The sequence below is a fragment of the Panthera pardus genome, unplaced genomic scaffold (genome assembly GCF_024362965.1).
Source record: "Panthera pardus isolate Hobbes unplaced genomic scaffold, ASM2436296v1 HiC_scaffold_17, whole genome shotgun sequence".
NCBI lineage: Eukaryota > Metazoa > Chordata > Mammalia > Carnivora > Felidae > Panthera > Panthera pardus.
The window spans coordinates 34913237-34931832 of record NW_026526732.1 but is presented as its reverse complement, the minus strand read 5'-3'; the positions used below and the strand labels follow the sequence as shown (position 1 = coordinate 34931832).

The 18596-nt window shown below is 38.3% G+C and overlaps 1 protein-coding gene across 5 annotated transcripts in view; it reads right to left on the bottom strand.

Annotated features, from left to right (window-relative positions):
• The window catches only part of ARHGAP18 (Rho GTPase activating protein 18), a 194820-nt gene that overhangs the window by 47440 nt on the left and 128784 nt on the right, over nucleotides 1-18596 (bottom strand). For all 5 annotated transcript variants that reach the window (XM_053904497.1, XM_053904498.1, XM_053904499.1 and 2 more), the window contains 4 exons: nucleotides 12149-12342; nucleotides 8798-9033; nucleotides 4701-4764; nucleotides 237-415 (listed from right to left, as the gene is read on the bottom strand). In XM_053904497.1, coding sequence (XP_053760472.1) covers nucleotides 237-415; nucleotides 4701-4764; nucleotides 8798-9033; nucleotides 12149-12342 — 673 coding nt within the window. The remainder of the gene's footprint in view (nucleotides 1-236; nucleotides 416-4700; nucleotides 4765-8797; nucleotides 9034-12148; nucleotides 12343-18596) is intronic.

The following is an 18596-nucleotide window of genomic DNA, read 5'->3' as shown; positions in this document are numbered from 1 at the left end:
AAAAAAAAAAAAAAAGCAAGCGCACAGCCAATAGCACAACATATAAATAGATAATGTAGAAAGAGGAAAAGCAAAGTTTGTGAAATGTTAACTGTCAAATGGATCTACATGAATCCTGTAGGGCTGTTTGCTGTACTATTCTTCCAACTTCTCTATGGGTCTGAAATTTCCAAAATAAAAAGCTGATGAAAAATATACTCTTCTATTTAGTGAAATCTGAATAGTGCACTACGTACAAGTAATGGAGCGTCATCGCCTCTGCTCTTCTGGGGCTTCTCCTTGGAACTCTCCTTCTGATTGACTGCTTGCTCTGCAAACGATACCTCCAGGTTGATGTCTGTTTCAGAGGCAGGTGCCTCCTCAGGGACCAGTGGGATCAGCTCTTTTTCACCAACAACTAGACTAGACGCCTGGTCTGGGAAAAGAATGACTCAATTAATGTATTTTCTTTATTTCTTTTTTTACGTCTTTATATCAACTGTATACAAACCTCTGGAGGAAGTACTATTTACTATCGTCAGTAATTAATGGATATTTTAAAGGCAAAATGTATATGCAAAGAATCCTACCAATGGTGCATGGAGGGTATAGGGAAGGTGAAGACTAGAGTCCATAGTTCAATTGTGGAATCTTTGTTGGAGGTCACAATTCTTAGACCAGGTCAAATTCCAAAATTGATGGATGATCTCAAACTCTGAATGAAAAGCCTCACAAAAATTCAGTAGACTTGAATGGTTTTTTGTTGTTGTTGTTGTTTTTTACACTGGGAGATTAAAAGCAAAAACAAAAAGTGGGGAGGGGATGGAAAGAGGTTACTTTTACTCCTCTTAGAACTAGTGACACACCATTTCACTTTCTAACAGTGGAATAGATTCCTGGAAGAAATCTCTTCAACACCCCTCCTTTCCTTTCTGGAATGTTACCTACCTATCAGAGTAAGAATTCCAGAATGAGAGTTGGTACCAAAAACTTACCACAGTGGGAGTCAGCTCTAGAAGTACCTGGTACATGAACTAACAGATTTTGCACCCAATTATATCAAAGACTAGGAAGGTTCTCACAACTATAAACCCTGTCAAAAAAAATTCTGGATATTTGTATCAACATTTCCAGGGTGTAGAATAGTTTAACAATTTTTTTTATCTGTTGTTAATCCTCTAGGAAAGAATTTACATTCGAAAACCTCTTTGCTGAAAACACCAGCTTCAAAGCTTTGGGGAAGATAGTTCTAAATTAGATTATTTGGTAAGTTTTTGGTTTAAACACAACTCACATTATAAAAACCTTGGAACCAATGACAGGATTACTGTTATTTTTTTCATTGCAGACTTTTAATTCATAGCAGACAGCTCTGAATTACAAAATAAACTTACACGCTGCATTTACATGCTTATATATTAACACCACAAGGCAACAGAAGGTAAAGTTGATTTAAAATTTTAACAAAGGCATGCCACTTACATATGATGCCTGTTATTAAAACTACTGCCTTCAGAAAACTCTATTTGTAGTCATTTAAATTAAAAAAAAAAGTTTGCTTCACCCAATGGAAAATTAGGAATAAACACGAATCTAGCCTCATTACTTCTGTTTGATAAGCGGGGGAGGCTTCTAGGAGTGTGATCCATAGTCACAGGACTCTGTGTTCAGACGCGCCCCCTGCTGGGTTTAATGCTCTACTGTTACTGCCTTGGAATCTGAACCAGAAGTCACATCTTCAGTTTGCACTGGGCCTTGCAAACTACAGAGGTGAACGTGGTAGCATCTCCCAGTTAAAAAAAGGCAGTAAACACTGCCCTAGGCCAATTCCAAAACTAAGAATAAATTTGAAGCTCTTCGATGGTAATTATCTGCTGCTACCTATGGCACATTTACGTATTATTTGTGTTGTCGTTCCAACAGCTTGTGACAATTTTTTAATTAGAATAACTAGACCTTTTTACAATTAATTTTTAAAGTATTAACTGAAATGGCCAAAGTACAATTTTAGTTTTCTTCTCCCGCTGGTTTACACTGTTACATGTTTTACTGTGAATATGTATATTGGTTTCCTAGGAAACCATTCGGAGAGGGGGGAAAAAAAATGATTAGCCATTTTCTTAAATTAGAAGCTACCTTTCCAGAAGCAGAGTGTGTACAGACAAGAATTTTAAAGCTACCCCCCTTTTTTTTCTCCTCACCACCCCCATGTAAGAGTTACAATGAACACCACTGCCTCATACACACACACACACACACACACACACACACACAATGTTCTCTGATTTCAAAACTGAGGAGAGAAATTATAATTAAATTGCAATATATTTAAAATATATGAATTTGCTCCAAAATGTGGCAAAAATAAAAGAAATGAATATAAAAGCCTAAGAGATCAAACAGTAGATCAAGTTATGGTAGACAGTAGGAGAAACAGTTTCGGGGTGACAGAGAGACATCGCTACAAGAAATGGATAGTTAACCAGCTAGTTAAAAGCATCTATGAATCAATGACTTACTCTTAGAAAAGTTAACAGAGAATTCAGAGATAAACCTTTTGACTCTTAAAGTCCTAAAGTGTAAATAGTATAATTTCCTTATTCTCCTTTGGTTGTTAAAGTGAACAATAGCACTGGCTTATAAATATTTGACAAAACTCCTTCAAGTTTTTCAATTGTTCAAAATATCCCAAAGTGCCTTTATTTTTAAAGAGACTTTTCCTTCCTGCATGGTCATCAAGAGAAAATAAGTAAATATGCATATTAACATGAAAGTTTTAAAGTTATTTGGATATTATTAAAATTTCTAAGTGTATGTATAAAAACAACGGGCCTTGTATAATTTGATGAAAAGAATAATAATTAGCAGATTAATTTGAAATGAGACAACTCTTGCAACATTAAGACTTTATGACTTTTTCATTTCGGATAAATATCTTTCATTGAACATCAAGAAAAGCCCAAGTATGGGAAAACATTTAAAATAGAAAATGTCACTCACACCTTCAGATTTCAAACAGAAAGAGGTCCACTTTCACACTCCAGACAATGTTTTCCATGCATTTCATTCTGAACCTTTCAAGGTTTACATAAAACTGGTTAATTTACTGTCTATCGAAAGAATGTGGCATTGCTCACAACAGGTGGAGTGGTACATACTCAGTGACACGGTGCTACACGTATGACATTACACATATAGTCTTATTATTCTGATCAGAGGCTCTATTCCAGCGAAAGTAGTTGTAATTCAGGCAAGTCGGTCACATTTTACTCAGCTGCTGCAAGCGAGGTGGGAAGTACTCATATAATGAACTTGCCCTCCAGAACTTCTGTTTATATAGCCTACATCACCACCTCTGGTGAGGGGGGAACCCATCAAGAAAAAACAATGTTTTCCTCAGTGTTCATTGAGCAACGGCCAGTCCGCCTTCCCCAAAGCATCCTCAGCACTGGCCTAAAAGGTTCATCTGTCTCTCTCAATGACCTAGCGCCCTGACAGGCCAGCACCAGCTATTTCTAGCTTGCATGCCCTTTCAGTGTTTACTGGAACACAGACTTGGGGAAACACTTAGTAATATCATTCTGATTTTTAAAAAAAAATAGAACCGAAGAAATTTCCACATAACAGCAAGTGCTTTTACAGATACAAATATATAGACATGTATGTGTCCATCCACACTCACACGCACACACTTATTTACCTATTCATTTATTTTGAAAGGCAGGGGCACAGGACAGAAGTTCTGAGAAAAGTACGGAAAGAAAAATGGAGATACTGGCTGTTCCAAGACTCCAAAATACCCCTTATAATCTGGAACTGACCTGATTGTGATGAGGTCGGGAACACTTCCCAGTCCTCCACAGTCTACCTGATACTCCTCCCCTACTGCTTCCAGTCCAAATACAACACTATTAGTGGCATTAACACTCTTAAAAACATAAACAAGACAAAAGGATAAGTCCCTGGGCTGGAATCTGGCAGCCACAGACCACCTCTGTTAAAGTTTTTAAACAACACAGTAAGGATTAAATTTTTAAGCTTAATTTAGAATATTTTTTTTCTTTTTGCAAATAAGTGAAAAAAGCTATAAATTCTTCCCTGATTAAGCGCCAATGAAGCTTACTATTTATTTTCATCCATGCCATGGAATTGTAATCCATTTCTGAAATAACAGGTATAGAAGAGAAAAAGTAGGAATAGGAGAGAATTATAATGAATTGCCCCCCAAAATTCTAACTTTTAAGTCTTTATAAACTTTCTGAAAAGGAATTCATTTATGAATTAAGAATTTATGATTTCAGAACAGGGCCCCAAGTTCATTGGCTCCACTGACTAGGCGTATGGCCTTGGGAAAGTGACTTCACATTTGCAAACATCAGTTCTGTCATCTGTAAAATGGGTCAAGAACAGTACCCACTACACAAAGCTCTTGAGAATAATAAATTAGGTAAACATCTTCACAAGGTATCTGGCACATGGTAAGCATTCAGGAAAACGGATTATGCACAGAGATGTAGAACAGAGATACACTAAAATTTTTTAAAAAAAAAAATCAACGGGCGCTATATTCTCAGCCTTATGTAATTATATACTTGGGCACTTTATATATTAGCATTTTAATAAAATTTGTTTACTAGAATTTGAAGGTGAGTATTTTAAAAGGTTATATCTGTTTGTTATGCTAATCAATAGGAAAATACAAGAGAACAGGTCCAACATACCATCTTTTCCTTGATATTTGTTTTCATTTGTTCTGACTGACTGTGATTCAGTGCCATCTGGAGCCTAAAGATAGAAAGTGGGCCATTTAGTCATCTCCAACTCACAACCAGAGAAATGGTATTGTAAATAATTCCATCACTAACCTTTCGAGTATAGGAAACATATTCAGAACTACAACCACCACAGAAAAAAAGTACTGCAGTTACAATCAACAAGCAATCATCCGACAAATATTTGATTACCCACTTACCAACTTGTAAGACACAATACTAAACCCCATAGGGAATATGAAAAACACGAAGAGCCTCCTTGTCATCAAGCACACCACTACTTAGTTGAAGGGAAAAGGCAAACTCATAACGAAAAAAAAAAAAGCTGATAATATCCAGTGACAGAGGAGTAGATAAACAATGTGTGATCCATCCACACAATGAAATATAATTCAGCAATAAAAAGAACTTGAGGGGCGCCTGGGTGGCTCAGTCGGTTAAGCGGCCTACTTCGGCTCAGGTCATGATCTCGCGGTCCGTGAGTTCGAGCCCTGTGTCGGGCTCTGTGCTGACGGCTCAGAGCCTGGAGCCTGTTTCAGATTCTGTGTCTCCCTCTCTCTCTGACCCTCCCCCGTTCATGCTCTGTCTCTCTCTGTCTCAAAAATAAATAAACGTTAAAAAAAAAAAATTAAAAAAAAAAAAAAAAAAAAGAACTCGAGTACAGATACAGGCTACAACGTGAATGAACCCTGAATAAGTAAAAGGAACCAGTTACAAGCTATGATTCCTTACCTAAGAAATGTCCAGAAAAGGCAAATCATAGAGACACAAGTAGATTAGTGGTTGCTTAGGGGTAAGGAGGGGAATATAGGAATGATTGTTAAATGGGCTTTCTTTGGGGGATAATGAAAATGTGTTATAAATGACTGCGGTGATGGTTGTAAATCTGTGAATATCCCAAAAATCACTGAATTGTAGACTTTAAAAGGATGAATTAGATGGTGTATGAATTATATTCTGATAACGCTGTTAGAAAACAAAATTACAAGTTGACATGTAGGTAACAATAGAAATTCTTCAAATTAAAAAAAAAAAAAAAGCTAGTAATAAATGTGAGGTAAATTAAAACTAAATTACCGAAACTAAATATAATACGAGCTCAGATAGTCAAAGGAATGGTTTTTCGTAGGGATTAGGGCAGTGACGCCAGAAGGCTGTAGTCCTCCGAGGGTTTATAGACACCGTCGAACATGGTTGGCTCCCTTCACCAGGAAGTGTGGGCAGGGAGTACTACTTCTTCCTTCCAATTAAAGCTTCAGAAGGGGGGCGCCTGGGTGGCTCAGTCGGTTAAGTGGCCGACCTCGGCTCAGGTCATGATCTCACGGTCCGTGAGTTCGAGCCCCGTGTCGGGCTCTGTGCTGACAGCTCAGAGCCTGGAGCCTGTTTCAGATTCTGTGTCTCCCTCTCTCTGACCCTCCCCTGTTCATGCTCTCTCTCTGTCTCAAAAATAAATAAACGTTAAAAAAAAATTAAAAAAGAAAAATAAAGCTTCAGAAGGAATTCAGGAATCAGGAGGAGAGTCTAGATCAATCATACACAAAGGTGTATCTGAACGAATCATTTTTAAAATAACCATTCTGTTGATTTGCATCTCTGTTCAAATAAGGTAGCCTTTGTAGTCCTCTCAAACACATTTCGCCCCAGGCTGATAGCCACGAAGATCTTCTCCCCTTCACCTGCTATCTAAGAAGAGTCTAGAAAAGCACTAGGGCAGATACATAGCAGCCACTGGTGCACCTCTTAGAGGTCAGAGGCACTCAGGACAGTGTATAGTGCCTAGCGCACAAGGGCTACAAGGGTCACGACGCTACTCCAATCCCCCTCAGGATAGAGCAAATACCCTCCTCCTTTCTTCGCCGACAAGCCTACAGAAGGTTGGCCCTCCACAGCACAATGAACACAGCGAATAATTCTAATCTTACATATGAACACATATTTTGGAGCATGTGGTCAGAATTGTTTTCCTTAGCAAGTGAAGATAACAGTGCAGATGGTATTCTATTTCCTAGTGTCAGCAAGGGCTTCATGAGGAAGCATTGAAAATGGAAGGGCTGAATTTGTACTTCTAGGAGAACAGAAGAATTGCAAGTGAAGATGGCGGGGCCATGTTTCCTTGAGGAAGGGGGGACATATTTCCAATGGGTGGCAGTGTTCCAATTAAAGGCATGCCGTGTAAGCAAGTTAACATTATTTAAATTTACTTGTGCTATTTCTCTCTTAATGATGCCATCAGATGATACAACCCACCAATTACTATGGACTCAAACCATGTGGCTTCGATATTACCAGGAATTTGCTGGGAAAATGCTGCTTCCAGCACCAAGTAGCAACATCCTCTTGGAGACTGGCAGGAATCCCACAGAACATATATTTTGCTTAGAATCCATTCTTTCCCCCTCCCCTTTTTATTTCCTCTTAACTCCCTTAGGGAGGGTTCTTTAGTTGGGAAGGAAATATCATAATACCATATTTCCTTACCACTCATTTTCCTACAGCTGGAAACCTAGTCCAGTCCTTCAACTCCAGTGGCTGTCCCAAATAACCAGTGGGTGGTAAGCAAGTGTTTAACTGCCTCACAGCAGCAAGGGACCTGCCTGGAACAATCCAGTGCCCCCAAAACTCCTACCAAACAGACTGGATTTGATCCACAATTGTCCAGGCGAATAGAGTAACAATCGGAACTGTTAAGGATGTCTTGGGAGAATAAAATGTCTACAAAAAGCGAAACAAAAAAAAAACAAAACAAAACAAACAAAAAAACCTCTCTACGTGACAGAAAGATACCATAACTACAAGGTACCTGTTTTTGTTTAGAATCGTAGGATTTTTTTTTTTTTTTTACCCTTTATTTGTAGTATAAATAGAATCTCATGTTCGGGTTACTTGATAACAGAATCATATACGGAAACCCAAATACAGCAGGATACGTAGCGGTTAAAAGCACATACACTTCGAAGTCACACTAATTTGGGTTTACTATCTACGGGGCGTTGAGCAAGTTACTTAAAGCCTATGAGCCTCAGCCACGGAATGGAAATGGTAGTACCTCACTCACAGGACAGCTGTAAGGATTAAATGAAAGAAGGAAAGTAGTTAGCACAGTAAGTGTTCAGCAGTGGTGAGAGCAATTATCACTATTATCGTCAGTGTTCGAGATTCCTTTCGTGTGTCTTCGTTCCGACAACCCCCCTGGGTCTTCTGAGACCAGGACTATTCGGTGACACCTAAAAATAATCCAGAGTGTAAATCAACTTTAACCCTAAGAACATCATTTAGCTCAGGTGACTTTTTTTCTTTTTTAAAGCAACATTTTCCTGATTAAGGAATAGATGATATTAATTTGTCACTTGTGCAAGCTCCTTAGGTCCTCCTGGATGAGTGAAAAACAGCCCCCCAATGGGCTGCTGCTCGAGGCCACAGAGGTCTCTCATGGTCTCTCACGGTCTCCATGCCTCCCCTGATAGCTCTTCATTCATCAGTCCCACATTCTCACCCAGATTCCAACAGCTTCCATAATAAATTCATCAGCTTGACAGACATTTACTCAAATCTTTTGTGTGCTGGGCATTGTGCTAAGCACTAGATACAAAGAGGAAGTTATTTCATGTTTCAGGGGTCCTGCTTTCTAATCACACTGCAGTTAGCTCCCTCACCCTCCACTTCAATTCATCCCCAAATGAGGCTGGGGAAAAGCACATATTCCTACAAGAGTTAATAGATAAGGAAGAATCCCTTACCTCCTGCTTTTCTGTAAGTAACAATTGGCAGTCACATTGTCTGAGGGGTCAGGGCTATTCCTGATGCTGCAAGGACACCTAACACAAGGATTATCGCACTGAATGTTAACTTGTTTACAATTTTCTGCCCCAGCAGTGTGACTCCTAGAAGGACAAGGACCAGGTCTCTCTTGATCACTGCCAGCACAGAGCCTTCTTGCCTAGCATATACGCAGTCCCTAAGTTTTTAATGATTTGAATGAAACTGGATTGGGTCAGTCAATTCAAAGCAATTATTCCTTTGTTTTAACATCAAAAAAGAAAACCTACTTTTTCTTTGGACTCTGTCTGTTGAGCAAATATGTCTCTGACGTCAGGAATCTGGTACTGTTTGTTTTTTTTCCTCAAGGTCTGGGAGACCGTCTCTACCCGTTTTTGAACAGCTGCTGCCTGGGTCCGGGTCAGTGTTGACAAAAATACCATGCTTTCTTGGGGATCTCCAGCCGACTCTCCAAAGAGATTGGATAAACCAGCCTCCTTAAGCCACTCTTCTTCCAGTTCTCCCTCTAAGATGGTAGAGAAAAAAGGCATTTAAGGTCACAAAATATGATAACTTTTACATTTTTTAAGCTCTTCAAACACGCTTACTGACATTCTTCCACCGAAATCAAACCACAGCACTAAGAATCATTATCTGAAACTTGGACAACTGCCATCAACTTCAGCCACAAAGATATCAAATTTTAGATCCATTTCATATATACTCAATTAAAAATTTTAAATGACTTCACATGTGATTAACCTCTATCACTTCTCTGCAGATTAACCAGAGGAGGATAATACTGTTCTCTTTCCAGAGATGAGCAAGCAATGAAAAGATAACTTACTTCCATCAAGTTACAGAAGGAAGGCAATGCTGGGGATATCCATTAAAGCCCGTTTCTTGGCTTAAATTCAGCACTGCCCCAGAGTCCAACACTAATTGATGGAAAGGCTGGTTTTTTTCTGTTCACTGTAGCTGACATGGAGTATAGCAAAGAAGGAGAGCATCCAGACATCAGGAACTAAGCAATTTTAAATTTAAGGTTTTAATCCCCCTAGTAAGCACATCAGATTTTTTTTTTTGGCAAATTAAAAAAGAAACACTATTTTAAGGGGATAAAAAAGATGATAGGAAACTAATTTTACCTAATAATCAATTCAAAACGCTGAAAGCAGAAAGTAAACAGTATTAAGATATATAAAAATTAAAAAAAAAAAAAAAAAAAAAACAGAAAGAGAAGTAGAATAGATTCCCTCCCAGGGCTAAGTTTATAGAGGAAAATGAAAGACCAATGACTTGAGAGACGAAAGACCTTCATCTACACTCCATTTCTCCACCTTGGTAGCCACATCCCTTTGGACAAGTCACATAGCTTCAAGTCAACTCTGTTTTCTCATCTGTCACCTAAAGCACAGCAGTCCTGGCTGCCTCATAACCAAATGAGAGAATACTAGCTACATGGGAAGAGCTTTGCAAAGCTCTATGATAGCCCATCTACCCTTCTACATCCTATGAACTCCTTGAGGGTAGAAATCAAGTGTCAACATCCTTGGTTTCAAGAAACAGAATGTAGTGCCAGGTATTCCGTATTGCCAGGCAATAAAAACTGTTCACTGACATAAAAAGCCAGCCATTATTATTAATGCCATTAATGCAGAACTCAGTATACATGTATAAAAACAATTTGGCAGGGGAAAAAAGCTGGTCTCGACATGATAAGTAAACAAGATTCAAATACAGTGTCACTTGGTCCATTAAAAGTTAGAGGTAAAAGTCAAAACAGTTTAAAGTTAAAGAAAAGGCATGGGCATGTAGAAACATTCTCAATTCTTCATGATCACCTTATGAACAACTACCTGCAAATTCATTTTCATCTTGGAAATTTACGAAATAGATAATGACACACAGCTACATATCAGGCTTGACTACTATTTTCTGTGGAATATTTTCTCCTTATTCAGCAGACCACTGGTATGCTGCTTCCATCTTGAAACACGGAGACAGAAAGGTTGGGGGATCCACTGATTATCATAAATAAGCTCAACCTTACTGGTGAAGTGAGAAAGAATGAGAGTAAAATGAAAGAGAGCCCAAACAAAAACAAAAACAAAAACAAAAATGAGTTGATTATCATTTTACAAATCTGAGAAATGTTAAATTAAGAAAAATCTCCAGGGGCGCCTGGGTGGCTCAGTCAGTTAAGCGTCCAACTTTAGCTCAGTTCATGATCTCTCGGTCTGTGAGTTTGAGCCCCGCCTTGGGCTCTGTTCTGACAGCTCAGAGCCTGGAGACTGCTTCAGATTCTGTGTCTCCCTCTCTCTCTACCCCTCCCCCGCTCATGCTCTGTGCCTCTTTCCTTCAAAAATAAACTAACGTTAAAAAAACAAAAGAAAAATCTCCAATTTTTCTTTTTAAAGTATTATTGGTAGGTTTTCCAAGCAATGTTACAGCAAAGGGGAAAGAAAAACCTCTGTAGGTAGATTCAGCTGCTTAAACAACTCAGTGCTAAGTCACTGACTTAAGAAATCCTGTTGAAAAGGAGATCACTGTGGGTCAGAAGGCACTAACTGTCTCTTACTTTTTTGGCACCCGCATCAATTGACACCCCAAAAACAAACTTACAAACTTATGGATGGCACAAGGCATAGAAAGAGAGCTATTATAAAAGATGCCAGAACTGGTCATCAAAACCTTGGTGACTGCTTGATTCCATGAGATTGAAAGAAACAGCATGAATTTTAAGAGGAAAAAAAAGTATATGTTTCTTCTAGAATAGCAAATATAGGAGCGGAGATTATGGGAAACATGGCTGGAAAGAAAGTGGAGAGAAATTACAAACCAACAAAAGAAAGAAGCCAATATGGAAGCTAAAAGCACCAATGCCATCATACATTGTCAAACCCATACCCTCAGGTTAGTTGGCTAAGCCTGCAGCATTATATCCAATCGGGTGTACTATACTTTGAAAGATAAGATGACCGACATGGAGAAAGGTCTGAAAACCACCTGAAGGATTGGTGTATGTAAATCTTTTTTTTTTTTTTTTCCTTCTAGAAGGACTTGGTGAGGTACAAGATAATCATCCTCAATTATTTGAAAGGCTATCCTGTAAAAACAGAACAGGCTTGTTCTGCTCTTCCAAAAGGCAAAACTACAGCAAGCGTGTCCAAGGTAGAATATGGAAAATTGTGAATCAATAAAATAAAGAACATCAAAATAGCTCAAGCTGACTGACCAATGGAAAAACAGGATCACTGCAAATAGTGAGCTTTCCACAAGCATCTAATCTCACTAGAGAAAAAAGGACCGTGTAGCTAAAATATCAGAGAAAGGAAGTTTAGATCCTTCCAAAGATCAAGTCTAACCCCAGGAATGTCTGATGCCGTAAGCCTAGTCAACAAGATTCCAGCCATATCTCAGACTAAGTGAATGTGCTCTTGCCATTTAAATTTGGCAGCTGCATCCATAAATCTGCTACAAACAAGTAATTTTTCAAGTTGAAAGGCCAACTGGCATTATCTTATTTTGGCTGTCCTAGCTTTAATTTTTGTTGCTGTTGTTATTCTCCTCTACATTCTCCTGTATTCATCTCTCATAAATACATATACAAACAAGAGTTTTATTCAGTTAGTCATTACCATCAGGCTCTTTGACGACCACCACCTCTTGATCTTGTCTGTTCTCACTAGATTTCTTGATATTTTCTAGTTCGGTCCAATAGTCCTCCATAGATAGTTCATCCAAAGAATCCTGAGAACTTGATCGGTCATATGGAGGTTTTTCCGAAACTTTGGTGACTTCCTGGTTCATAGTGTACTGGCCATATTTGCGACTATAAATTCAAAAGAAAACATGGTTCATTTTAACAGATGAGGAAGTAGTATAATTTCTAAAACATCAGAGCACTGACTGAAGAATTTTGAAACTCTTTAAGTTCCCCTTAGTAAAACCAAAGAGATATATATTTTGAAGCTATTTACCTTGAGATTCCAGTAATTTTAATATGCCTGTAGCACGAACAAAGAGTTTCATTCTCTATGAAAAAGTATGCAAAGAACAAACAACGACAGAATAAACCATTTTTCCATTTCCATTTCATGTAAATTATTTTAAGACTCCTTTCTAACCTAAAACTTTTTTTTCAGAAAGCAACAGGTTGAATCTTGACTACAGGCTATTGAGATTCAATTCTATACAGTATTTCATATTTGTTATTTATATCTGCAAACAAAACTCAGCCATTATAGAGCAAGTATCTGTAATACATGACATACCATATGAATTTCCTTTTTTATTTTTGAAACCAAAGCCAACAGATGAATGACATATTAAGTTTGCTGTTACATTCTACTATAGAAAGCCACTTTCAAATTTCACTTATAAATGTACCTTTGGCCGATCTGTGGTTTAAAATACACTGAAACTTTATTTGTTGGGGGGGGAAATCATTTATTGGCAATGCTGAATAGCTAGGAGTTATCTCTTCAACATTTATCTCAAATATTATCTACCAAGAAAAGGATAAATTGAATAAAGGTATTTTTATAACTTCCAAGTTAACTACATTTTTTTCATTATAAGTCACATCCCACCTGATATTAAAAGTGAATTAAAAGACCTGATAATAAGTAAGTATATATATCCCATATATAATAGAAATACTAACTTTTGTTTTATAATTTTTTATATCGAGCTACAGGGGGGAAAACCCTAATTACTTTAAAAAGGAAGTTTTTAAAGGTATGGTGCTTCCTCTTTATATTCAAAAATTTTTTGAAGATATAATTTACATGGGAACAATAATTGGTGAACTAGCGTTTTGTTATTCTAATTTCAAATTGCTCCTTTAGCTCCCAAGAGAATGTTAGGAAGTGATACTTTGCTACATTGGTCTTCTTACTTCACATATGAAATTAAAAAGAACCATAAAACAAAATTATTTAATAGTAGGTAATATTTTCACATTTAAAGTGGCCTTTCCTATAATTATTTACAACAGTAGGATTTAATAGTACATAAGGGAGACGGTCACTAAACTCTGATCAATTCTACCTAGCAGTTTAATTCCAACTGGTTTCTTAGAAAGCCAAAACACTTAATTTCCTGTTGCTACAAACAAATACAATAGAACGGACTAGTTAACTGTAATATGCTAACAGGCCAGTTTTATGCCTTTGAAGATGGTTCTGACTTGATTATGCATTTTAATAACGCCAGTAATGAATGAACAATCACTCGAATATCTCCCCAGTAGCAAGTCTGGAGCGGTGATGGGTGGGCATTAGGACTAGGGCCAAACAGAAGGAAGTCTGGACATAGTTGTGTGAACCTCTTTCCTCCAGTCTCCATTGTCCATTGTTTGCCTCCCCCACCCCCTTAATTCAAGGGGCACTTCCTCCCTCCCTGCCCTAATGGTCCTGTTTACATCCCTGCATCCCATCCTGGTCCCCTTTCCTTGCCCCAGTGGCCATACCTTCACTGTTCTCATTTTAGAGTCTCCACTCCTGATTCTTTAATTAAAATGTGAACGTGAAAGCTATCTCTCTTAAAAACAAAAAAAATAAATTTTTACTTCCGTGATCAGCAGCTCAACCTATCCCCAAGTCCTGTTCTATAATCCTGCTTTACCAGGATAGTTAAAAATCATTTACAGGATGTCTGCCAAATTCATGTTTGGTTTGTTTCATGTCAAATATGTAGATGCCCTATCCTTGTTTTTGTTTTCTCTCTCATTATAATATGAGATCCGCTACCTTATTCCTATCTCCTGCGCCACTTAGTTCCACGGGAGACTACAATACATACTGTGGAATGTGTGAAGTGTAATGACTAATGCCAAATAATTTGGTTTATCTGCTCACAGAAAAGAGGTGCAGTTGAACTAAAAGTACATTAAGCTTTTCACTTCTGAAAGAATGTATTTATTCTGGCAAGAATTTTCCAGTAAATTTCCATTAAGATAGCATGGGCAGAAAAATGCAAGGGCATTGAGCAACAGCATTGTTACGTAAATATACCTTCTATATCAAGCCCTGCTTTCAAAACATGCATAAAGCAAAAATCTAATCACCTAGTGCTAATGAATAGACTCAGTATTTTTACTTTAATAAGATTCAAAGCTGAATATGTTTTTTACCACAACTCGAAAATGTGGAGTCCTATGAAATGCAGAGTTTTGGTTTTTTTTCTTTTTTCAAATCATTGGTAAATGTTAGAAGAAAATATTTTCTTTTTTAAACATTAGAGGATGGGGAAGAGAAGGAGGAAACCATTCAGTGGTAGACTACCCTTCTTAGCATGCCAGGTAGGTTACATTTTCTCTAAAAATGTAGGGGAACATTTTTTAAGTTACAGTGTATGTCAATAAATGCGTCATGGCACTTCTTTTCTTAGTACACTCTACATTTGAACTCCATACAGACAATGGCTGAAAGTGTGGCCCTTCTTAAAACTGTCCTGGTAAGAGGCCAGGTAACTCGTTTCCTCTCTTTGGTTTTCAGGACTATGTTATCTGATACCATGTTCATTGTGCAAACTGGGTTCAAGAACATAAAGTAACATCTGCTAGACATAATGAAGTGCAGAGCAGAAATATTTTATATTTCCAAAAGACCCAAGGTAACACATGGTGCTAAAATCAAAGGAACACACGGTTTGTACCACAGGCAACTACCCATCACTTCCACCTGACTTACTGGCAAACAATTGTTCTTCCTCACTTACCCTCCAGAATCCTATGTGTCAATCATCCCAGGGCCACTCTTCAAAAATGCTCACATTCCTCATTTTTTCCAGCTAAAGCCACCAACAGATCTAGACAGTGTCCTCTGATAGAAGTGGCTTCCAGCTGGTTGCAAACTCATGCTCTCGCACGTGTCACAGCATCGTTGCCGTGTCTTTTTTTCATGGGCGCTAACATGATCAGCAAATAGTAACTTAACAGACCCTTACGGGGCTTTATGGAATGTCCTTTCTTTCCCTCTTGCTAGCATGTTCTTATGCTGTGTTTCTAAGAAAAAAAAAAAAAAAGCGGGGCTTTGTTTCGTTCTATTTTTCCCAGGTATATTTTATGCTATGTTTCTGTGATGTTTTTTCCCCTGGTCAGTGAATTTCAAATGTAATTAGATCATTCAGGCCTCTTATTTACTTTGTCATAAAGAACGTTAAATTGGTCTGACACAACTTGTTCTTCACAGGGAGGTGGATGGTGCCATGCGTTCAGGCTGTGGTCTGCTAGATGAATGAAAGCAAGTTGACTGATGACTCATTCTAGTACCAATGCAGTCAGAGAAATGACATGCAAATATATGGAACTGGGGGTAATAACTACCTCTAGGATTCTGGAAAATCACATGACTTATCTAGCCCTAACATTTCCTACCTACAAAATGGGAGGAATACCAATAACCTTGAATGTTTTGTTGTGAGTTATCAAGGGAGAATTCTCCTCCTGAAATCCCTCCCGGGTAACCATGAAGAGGGTGTGGAACTTAGTATCACTGGTCACTGTAAAACTGCTGACTATAAATAACTGCCCCTCCCATAGTTTAATAAGGTCACCTTTGCCCTCTTCTAATGTTTAGAAAAATTACTTATCCTCTCGGAGGGCCATTCTTGAGCATTCTGGTCTCAGTACTCCTTTATACACTTAACTTTCAAGGACCCCCAAAGAGCTTTTGCCTATATAGGTTATATCTATTGATATACCTATTAGCTATTAAATTTGGGAAAAAATACTAATTCATTTAATGAGAATAATTGACATCTTAACATAAATAACTCTGGGGGAGGGGAAGCCCTATTGTCCATACCAAAAAAAAAAAAAAAGTAGTGAGATGAGTAGCATTGTTTTACATTTTCTGAAACTGCCTTTAATGTCTGGCTTAAAAGAAGACATCTGGATTTTCACATCTGCTTCTGCATTCAATCTTTTGTGATATTGCACATCATGTAGTCTCTGGGAAACTTCACCGTGTTCTCATGAGAGAATGAGATTGAAAAAGGCCAATAGCATCTTTGTGTTATTACGAAAACAATTACGATCTCCGAGACCCCTAAAAGGGTCTTGGGACCCCACCCTGCCCCCACCGGGTGTTCCAGGACCACACTCTGAAAACCGCTGTTCCAGTATTTCTCAAAAACACCACCTAATGGGTCTCAAAATGCGCTTTTCAATTCTGCGGGCAACGCTCCAGAAAGCCTTACTGAAAGAAACAGCCATGCTTTCCTGGTGACTCTTGACCTACTTCTTTGTTTATTTTAGTTTAGTTTCACAGCCTTTCATCAAAACTGGGACTCATTCCAGTGATATACCCATATTTAATTTATATTTCAATGACAAAGAATAGAACGTCATTTAAAATCCTCTACCTTGCCAATGTCTTTCATCATTTGCTTTTATTTATCATGGACAAAGGGGCAGGAATTCTATGCTTTCCTTTGGGCCAGTGTATTTGAAAATGTGTATTTTCCTTATCACTCCTTGGTCATCCTTACCTCTCCTCTCCCTCAACCATCTCAGGGCAAATTTATTTGCAACTAGGATGTTTCTTTGAACTCATATTTAACTACCTGGTCTGATCTCTACTTTCTGTCCACTCACCCCCCCCCCCCAACCCACATCAATACTCCTGTTGTTGCACTCATCAGTCTGTTTGCTGTTCTGCCCCTTCCAAGAGGCACTTCTGTGGCCCAAAGTCTGCTTTCTTGAAGTCTTCTGATGCTAGGATTCGGATTTGTTTGTTTTCTTACAATATCCTCTCCAAAAGAGTTATACTTTCTTTCATGTTCCTTATCCCAACGTTCATTTCAATGCACAGAAAGAAGTGACTAGGTTGGGGAGAGCCTGGGGGAGCTCAGTCGGTTAAGAGTCAGACTCCTGATTTCTGCTCAGGTCATGATCTCACGGTTCATGAGTTCAAGCCCCGCATTGAGCTCCGCTCTGGCAGTGTGGAGCCTGCTCAGGATTCTCTCTCTCCCCTCTCTCTCTCTCTCTCTCTCTCTCTCTCTCCCTGCCCCTCCCCCCCACTCTCTCTCAAAATAAATAAATATTAAAAAAAAAGAAGTGACTAGTTTGGGAGATACAAAACAGAGGAATATGGTTTATTTTTGTTTCGCTTCTTGTTCTGTTTTTAATGCACCCCCCCCCAAGAAAAGGTTCTTACAGCATAACTTACCATCAAACATAATGACCAAGTATATTTTAGATAAAGCCATAGTTATTGAAGCATGAACTTTAGAACAGTATTGGATCCTAGGTATTTAAATCTATCCCATCATTTTCTAAATGAGGTAATGAGGCCCCAGGGTTAAATTCTCCCTCAAGTCACCCAGCAAAGTGATGGTGGAACCAAGATTAGTGCCCTCTTTTCTTCTGCAGTCGTCTTATTACACCAAATAGACTAGAAAGGTTAGAATTTACTTTTCTTTTTTCCTTTGCATCGGACACTCTTTCTCAGTTTGTACCACACATAGCAAAACCCAAAGTGATCATGTTGACACAGCCTATAATTAACGTTTTTAAATGACCAGTATACTTATCTAGAGAAAAATACCTTTTAACAATCAAACCATCTCTCTTTAAAATGCATGAGACATCTTTTCCAAGCCATTTTCTAAAATATTCTTTGTGTCACTCTGAGACATGACTTCACATGTACCTGTTTTTGAAACTTTCTTTGAAGAAGTTGGAAATTTTCAAAAATGGTTTTAACTCACTCTGCTTCTCCCCCTATATTATCTCTGTGTTAAAAAAAAAAAAAAAAAAAAAAAAACCAAAAACAGGATTTTTCTTTCACTTGGGCAGTGACATTAAAGAAGTAATCACTGCCATCATGAGATGGTGCCCCTATTAATGCTCTGTAATGGCCCCGTCCGTCAGAATACACTGAATTTGAATGAGTATGAAGAGCACAGACTACGAATGACCCAAGTCATTTTTTTTCCCCTCGGAAGCCTATTGTTTAGCTGAAAGCAGTAATTATTAGAAGCGAAGCTGACATCCAAGAAGAAGGAACAGGGACAATGCCGAAGGCAGCAAGAAGTAGATGAGAAAGCACCACCACACCGGCCTCTCCCCACATCCAG